The sequence below is a fragment of the Lampetra planeri genome, chromosome 52, assembly GCF_965212315.1.
Source record: "Lampetra planeri chromosome 52, kcLamPlan1.2.h2, whole genome shotgun sequence".
NCBI lineage: Eukaryota > Metazoa > Chordata > Hyperoartia > Petromyzontiformes > Petromyzontidae > Lampetra > Lampetra planeri.
Window position 1 is genome coordinate 5590629 of NC_136158.1, and position 8420 is coordinate 5599048.

At 52.1% G+C, this 8420-nt stretch overlaps 1 protein-coding gene across 1 annotated transcript; it reads right to left on the bottom strand.

Annotated features, from left to right (window-relative positions):
* Window positions 1-937: 937 nt before the first annotated feature.
* On the bottom strand, window positions 938-3803 carry LOC144734644 (thrombomodulin-like). Its single transcript, XM_078616918.1, has one exon. It carries the CDS (start codon window positions 3319-3321, stop codon window positions 1522-1524), a length of 1800 nt encoding a protein of 599 aa, XP_078473044.1. The 5' UTR covers window positions 3322-3803; the 3' UTR covers window positions 938-1521.
* Between the last annotated feature and the right edge of the window lie 4617 nt (window positions 3804-8420).

The following is an 8420-nucleotide window of genomic DNA, read 5'->3' on the forward strand; positions in this document are numbered from 1 at the left end:
TTTAAATCGAAAAAGTATTATGTTATTTTGTTTCAATATTGTTGTGCTTATACATAATTGTACGTGTGTGTGTGTGCGAATTCTGATCCCGGAAGGATGAGTGTCTCAATCTGTTGGAATCCACAATCCCTAAGATTGCGTCGAGCATTCTGATCAGAGGGCAACGCCGTTCGTTGGCAAGATTCTGCGCCAGCCCCCCTGCCACCCCATAGACCATCTCGGAGGCATTTTGCTCGGTCGGCGTGTATCAATTATTTACTTCGGGAGTCGTAAAAGGGCATTGGTTAATTAAAAGGGCATTGGTTGATAAAAGGGTATTGTTTGATACTAGGGCATTGTTTGATACAAGGGCATTGTTTGAGAAAAAAGGGCATTGTTTAATAAAAGTGCATTGTTTAATAAAAGGGAATTGCTTGATTAAAGGGAATTGTTTGATAAAAGAGCATTCTTTACTTCCGGAGCCGTTAAAGGGCATTGGTTAATAAAAAGGGCATTGTTTGATACAAGGGCATTGTTTGATACAAGGGCATTGTTTGATTAAAGGCCATTGTTTGATACAAGGGCATTGTTTGATTAAAAGGAATTGTATGATAAAAGAGCATTGTTTAATTAAAGGGCATTGTTTAATAGAATGGCATTGTTTAATAAAAGGGCATTGTTTGATAAATGGATATTGTTTGATACAAGGGCATGGTTTGACAAAAATGTATTGTTTAATAAAAGGGCATTGTTTGACGTTTCAAAGTCAGTCTGAAGCTGTAATGCAAATGAAATGTCCTCATTTGCTTGTCGCCAAGAGAGGTCTGGAATTGACACTTGTGGTTTGAACGACACTTGCCATGGAGATGTAACTATTTATCTTAGAGGGCAGCCCGTCCTATGGACATGGTGAAGTGACACTCACAAGCCACCACACATCATTCACACCGACCAAATCATCGTTTCAATCGATAATTCAAAACCATCGCCAGCAATCATCAACATCGTGAGCATACGTATCAGCAATCATGAAGATCAACTACTCGCACAAATCACTCACAACAAAGAAATCATCGCCATCACGATCATATTGATGTTTCACCGCTGTCATTAAATGCGCCAGGTTTCGCAACACCGCAATCACGCTAAGCGCAGCAATAAAATAGAAAAATATACAAACATTCTACGTGAACACTTTCTTGTCAAACAGCAGAAACCATCACGCGAACTGCGCCCATCCTCGCAACGGCTTTTGGCTGCTGCCATCGAACAAAAGCGGTGGTCACCGCATCGCGCGCTTTCAGATGGGCTTCTGCGGCCGTCTGGAACGTTCTCCCATCCGATATACTATGAAGCCACTGGGAACCACCACGCACTTTTGAAATCACCTAGCTTGACAAACGAATTTCTTTAGAACTTTTTTTTGCGTGTGCTCAGTTTTTTTGTCCTTCCCCCATCACCTCCGAAGAGCACCGTTGGTATACGTACGGTGCGAAAAAAGTTCAACGTGCGCACGTGACAAGCCACACGGAGAAACAACGTTCAGGCTGTCGAGTGGCGCGTCTCGTCCACATCGTCCGGGCCCCTCGGCTTTAGCTCTCGCTCGCCCTCGTGGTGAACCTGCGTCGGGGCCGACGGTCTCGGCATCTCCTTGACCCCTTGCGCGGCACCTTGGGTCGCCAGCCACACGTACTCGTTTTTCTTCTCGCCCTGCGGAGCCTGCTCCTCCTCCTCCTCCTGCCGACGACGCTTCCTCGTCTTTCCGCTGCCTCGGCAACACAGCAGCACCATGGCCACGGCGCACACCACGATCACCACCAACACGAGGGCGATCGCAATGGGCAGGAGCACGTGGAACGCCAGGTTGGGTGGAGACTCGGTCGGGGTGATGTCCACCCAATCCGTCGTCGTCGTCGTCGTCGACGTGGTCGTGGTGGTGGTGGTGGTAGTGCTCTCCAGCAGATGTTTCTCGTGCGTGCACGTGACGTTGTCCGCCTCCAGGCGCCACCCCTCGTCGCACGAGCACTCGTAGCTACCCTCGGTGTTGTTGCACACGTGGTGGCACGCGTGCGCGCCCAGGTCGCACTCGTCCGTGTCGTGGCAGCCGAGGCCGCTCTTGTCCTGCTGGTAGCCGCGCGGGCACGTGCACTCGTACGAGCCGTCCGTGTTGACGCAGTGGTCGTCGCACGGCTCGTAATCGCACTCGTCGATGTCCTCGCACTCGGTGAGGTTCACCAGCTGGTAGCCCTCCACGCAGTCGCACACGAAGCCGCCCTCCTTGTTGGTGCACAGGCCCTGCTGCTGGCAGGGGTCGTCGCGCGCGCACTCGTCCACGTCCTCGCATTGACCTCGCACGAGTTCGAACCCGGGCGGACAGGTCGGCGACATGGAGGAGGAGGACGAGGCGGATGAGGACAGCTCCTTGTCGATAGCCTTCAGCAGGCAGGGCAGTGGCTCGCTCACCTTCCACTCGGCGTCACCGCCCGCGCCTCTGCTGCAAACGGCGTTCGCCATCCCATCAGCGACATCACCGCCGCCGCCGCCACCAATATCATCATAGTCGTCGTCATCATCACCGCCATCATCTCCTCCGAACGTCGCTCCGCACACCACCACGGCCTTGCTGCCGACGGGCAGCATTCCCAGCGGGCTCACCGCGCCGCCGTCGTCCCACGGCACGACGTAGCGCGCGGTGCCCGCGCTCGTCCTCACGGCGGAGGCTCGGAGCCCCTGTTCCAGCGGCAGGGGTCCGCACCCCGAGGCCACGCGGACCCCCACCGGGTGCTCGCACACAAACCCTTGCACCGCTTGACTCTTGCAGAAGCGCGACTTCCAACCCGGCGGCGCGTCGACGGAGGCGAGCACGAGCGAGGCGCAGAGCTCACGCGTGCACGAGGTCAAGCTCTGCTCGAGCCAGTTCTCGTAGTGGGAGTCAGCGGCGTGAGCCTCGCTGTGCGCCAGCCACGAGAAGCCGCGTAAGGGGCCCTTCATGTCCATCCTGCAGCCCTTACGGCGCAGGCCCATCCAGTACTCGGGAGCTCTGCTGGACTTGCGAGACGATGGGGATGATGATCGCGGGGACGACGCCGAGCGATAAGTCTCATCCTCGACCGCGCGCATGAGTCTGCCCAGTAGCTCTGCTTCTCCCTCGGTGTCCACGGTGGCGAGATGTCCCCCCGTCCTCTCGCACGCCGTCAACGCCGCGTTGAAGTCGACGTGCTGCTGCGGCTGATGTTTGACGAGGCTGTAGCAGCTGTTGCCAGAGCACGACACGAAGGTGGCGGGCGTAGCGCAAACGCCACCGAGAAGCAGCGAGGCGAGGCACAGGAGCAAGGCGACCATGGCTGCTGACGACTGATGAGGATGATGCAGCTGATGATAACGGTGATGCTGCTGCAGTTGATGATAACGATGATGCTGCCGTTACTGACGCTGCTGTTGCTGCTGCTATTACTGCGACGGGCGATAATATCGCTACTCGTTGCTTTTGCCTCTGCGCTGCTGCTGCTGCTGCTGACTCCTCTAAACACGATGACCACAAAAATTCCAATACGCTAACCACTGTCCTACACTCTCTCTTTCTGGGTCTCTCTCTCTCTTTCTATGGTCTCTCGCTGTTGTGTTAAGTATCACGATATCTCTCCCTGGCTGGACAACATCGACGGAATGTTCCCGCGCCCGGCACTCGAAATAAAGTAATGAGATCTATTTAGCACGGCGAGAGAGAGAGAGAGAATAAGAAGGCGAGCTGCGATACGCGCGCTCCGTGTCCGTGCGCTACGCTCGAGGTGATTTGGAACCGATGGGATTCACAGCGCTCCGTCCGTTATAAGCGGGGAGGGGAGCGGAAAAGGCGACTGTGCAGAGAGACCCTGGCAGGAGGAGGAGGAGGGGGTGGAGACGGGGTGGAGGCGGCATTTCCTTCCAGCTCATTAAACTAACAATAATGATGATAACATCGCCGGAAAGCGAAGCAAACTTGCGATGTTGTGATTTTTAGTGATTTTTTTTTGGTCACTCCCATAGAATAGCCACTCAGACGCTCGTGTTGGGGGCAGACTTTTGGGCAGCATTGAACGTTTGTTTTGAAGATTGACCCATGTGCATGCATGCGTACATTGTGATGGCAGTGTCTGTGTTTGTGTGTGTGTGTCTGTGGGGAGCGGTGCCATTAAGGCTGTTCGCGAGCAAATATGAAGGCCGGCATGGCGCACGAGGGGGTGGGTGGCCAGCACCACGCCCGGCCATATTTGTCGGCGATGTTTACGCATCGCACCAGATACTTATTTGAGGCTGAGTCGACGTAGGGGAGGCACAGCACCGATTTAAATAATCGTCACCGGTGTTGGCCGTGAGCGGGGATCGACATCAAGTCGCCGGGTTCGTATCGCAGCGCGCTAACCGCTACACCACCGCTCCCCCCCCCACCTCACTCACTCTCCCGCTTTCTCCCGAGTGTTTTTAAACATTCCTATCTGCGTGTGAGTGCGGTGTGATCGTGCAGCGGTGAGCGGCTCTGCACGATCAACCCGGCAAAGACAAAGAATTCGCGATTCACGCTCACAGCCACCAACACCCCTGACGATCATCTGAACCGTTACTGGGACTCTCCTAGGTCGACTCAGCCTCAAATACGTGCGGCGTATACACATCATCACCGGGACGACTAACAGGAGGCCGGGCGTGGTGTTGGTCACCCATCGACTAGTGGGTCGTGCCGGCCTTCATAGGTGCTGCTATTCGCGGTTGCTAGATGTTAACTACCTCGCCTGGTGTACATGAGGACGTGGGTTCGATCCCGACTCTGACGTCTGCTGTATATTTGGAGTTTGCATTGCGGCGAGATGTTAACTACCTCGCCTGGTGTGCAGGAGGTCCTGGGATGGATCCCGACCCTGACGCCTGCTGCTGTATATTTGGAGTTCGTTTGTCTCTCTACGCGTGGATGCGTGTATTTTTCTCCAGATCCTCCGGTTTTCCCCTCCAACATTAAGAATCAACATGCGTTCAGAGCATTTTAAATTTCCACATCGATAAGCTACCATTTGTGGCCAGCTCGCTCCTGAAAAAAGATCTATATAGCTCAGTGGGCCTAACCTGGTAAAATTTAAAAAAATATTTGTTTTAATTTTATTTTACACCGTCCGATTTACGACATTATGTCGTAAAAACGGGGACCGCCCGCACACGCGCGTAATGTATTGATGATGTAGCTTCGTTCCTAAGGTTACGTTACCGCTAACACGTGATAGTCTGGGTTGTCGGGGTGGCCGTGCGCGATGTTGACGTCGGGAGACGCGCGGCTTCGCCTTGAGACGGGGCTCTGTGATTCAACTCTTCCAGCCTCTGGAGAGAATTTCATCAACTCTTCAAAGCAGTCCTTGGGGGGGGGGGGAGGAGGGGGGGGGTCATCACGAGAAAGAAACATTTTCGTCCATAATAGTTTTTTTTGGGTCTCTGTTATGGATAACATTGGTCGCGACAACCCACGTGTTAAACAGACGTTTCCGTCTTCTTGGTTCTTTCGGTAAAGTAACGTAGAAGGGAAGTAATCTGTCGCCTCGACGGACCTGGTTTTCACCTGAGGACGGCTGCTTGCGTTGTGGCCGAAACGTCGTGAGAATTATTTTATTGTGTTTTATTTTTATTGTTTTATTATTTCCCTTCTACGTGACTTTACCGAAAGAACCAAGAAGATGAATCCCTGCAGTCACAAAAGCTTTAAATCGAGACGTTTCCGTGTTCAGCAAACGTGCGTCTCTCACGCGTGCCGTGGAAGAGGCCATGGTCGTTACAGGAATAACACGGCACAATAGTTATAATGTGTCATAGACATGTGTATTGTATTCCTGATTATATGATACACCTTTCTCTTGTGGATGACGATAGGGAGGGAGGGGGGAGGTTTTGTAGAGTAGATTTGAATAACTTTACGAACACAGGGCACGAGTTCGAGGGGCGCGTCTTATTTTCCGGTGCGTCTTACAATCCGGACAAATACGATGGCCACCGTTCTTCTCATGTTGTTGGTGGCCGCTTGTGGATTTTCACACCGACCAAATATCCAAGCCACCACATTCTGCACGAGCCTGATGATGATGCTGCTGATGATCGCTACACACATTTCCCATGACACGGCGCGCTTGTCACGTGAGCCTTGCGTTGTTTGTGCCTCTTTGTAAGTCAGGCGGCAGAGAGGCGTCGCGACAGCTGCTGCCCACGAAATTCGAGATACACCGTGGTCATTTTTGTAGGGCGGGGATGTGTTTGTGTGTGTGTCAGTGTGCCCATGAGCATCAGCCAGTCATCTCGGTCATCTCGGTCAGTCGACCCGTGGCACCTGCTGGGTCTGCCCCGTGACCTCCTGCCAGCGGGCGTTCGACACTTCACGTGGCAGCCTCAAGGTGCACTTGGCCTGGCACAAGCGTCGTGGTGACGTCACCGCCACTTAGTGGCGAATAGCGGTTGTTGTTGTTGTAGCATGCGGATATCATCATCATCATCAGCTGCATCATCATCATCCAGTAGGGGACTGAGCGTGCCTGCTAATGATCAATGAGGGCAAACGGTGGAATTTAACGGCGGAGGTGTCGCGTTCACTGAGCTGTGCTACAAATCCGGCTACCCGAGATCGATTCCCGCTCACTGCCAACACCAGGCACTCGATTATCTTAACCGATCATGGGCCTCTCCTAGGCCGACTCGGCCTCAAAGGAGTACCTGGTTCAGTGTGTCAACATCGCTACTCGGGAGATAAAGACGGCGGGGCGTGGTGCTGGTCTCCCACCCCTTCGTTCTCGCTCACAGCACTTGGCCCAACAGTCTGTTACAGGCTATACGGGGGATCTTTGTCTTTTCACGCGGCTATCGTCATCAGCATCATCATCATCCAGCAGTAGACCGAACGTGGCGCGCTAATGATCAATGAGGGCACCCAGTGGGATTTTAAGAGCCCCTAAACACACGGCGCACACGTGTCCACTTGCACAAAGAATTGGCACACGTCACACGCCTGGGCTGCCGATAGCAATTGAACACACATGGGCGACTTTGTGTGTGTTGTGTGTGTGTTGTGTGTGTGTTGTGTGTGTGTTGTGTGTGTGTGTTGTGTGTGTGTGTTGTGTGTTGTGTGTGTGTTGTGTGTGTGTGTGTTGTGTGTGTGTTGTGTGTGTGTTGTGTGTGTTGTGTGTGTGTGTTGTGTGTGTGTTGTGTGTGTTGTGTGTGTTGTGTGTGTGTTGTGTGTGTGTGTTGTGTGTGTGTTGTGTGTGTGTTGTGTGTGTATTGTGTGTGTATTGTGTGTTGTGTGTCTGTATTGTGTGTGTATATTGTGTGTGTTGTGTGCGTATTGTGTGTCTGTATCGCGTGTGTTGTGTGTCTGTATTGTGTGTGTGTGTTGTGTGTGTATTGTGTGTCTGTATTGTGTGTGTGTTGTGTGTGTATTGTGTGTTGTGTGTCTGTATTGTGTGTGTGGTGTGTGTGTGTGTGTTGTGTGTGTATTGTGTGTCTGTATCGTGTGTGTTGTGTGTGTTGTGTGTCTGGATTGTGTGTGTGTTGTTTATTGTGTGTGTTGTGTGTGTTGTGTGTCTGTATTGTGTGTGTGGTGTGTGTGTGTTGTGTGTGTATTGTGTGTCTGTAGTGTGTGTGTGTTGTGTGTGTATTGTGTGTTGTGTGTCTGTATTGTGTGTGGTGTGTGTGTGTTGTGTGTGTATTGTGTGTCTGTAGCGTGTGTGTTGTGTGTGTTGTGTGTCTGGATTGTGTGTGTGTTGTTTATTGTGTGTGTTGTGTGTCTGTATTGTGTGTGTTGTGTGTGTTGTGTGTGTTGTGTGTGTATTGTGTGTTGTGTGTCTGTATCGTGTGTGTTGTGTGTGTTGTGTGTCTGTATTGTGTGTGTTGTGTGTGTTGTGTGTGTGTTGTGTGTCTGTATCGTGTGTGTTGTGTGTTTGTATTGTGCGTGTTGTTTATTGTGTGTGTTGTGTTGTGTGCATTGTTTATTGTGTGTTGTGTGTGTGAATCAGAGGGGGAACAATATTCAACACTGTGGTCAGATGTTGAATCTCTCCGCTGCATTGCCCAGGGCAGGAAGGGCACGGGGGCGCACGTCCACTTAGGCATTGTCCACGCGTTGTGAAAGCCGACCTCGCCTCACCCTTGCACACAGATGCGCGCACAATCGGCATCTGTATTGCGTGCTGGAGGAGTTAATCCGATGAGCTATGAAGCTCTTGGTCACACGTGTCCAGTAAGGAGGGAGGGGGGGTTCAACAAGTTACAACAACAATAACAACAACAAACAACAAATACCCCCCTCCCCCCCCCAAAAAAATCGATAGGTATGCAAACTATTATGTTATATTGGGTGGGGTGATCGGTGAATGTGCGTCAGGGTGAATAGATCTCCTGGTGCGGCAGACGAAGAAATATATTTAGGCGATCCAACCCAA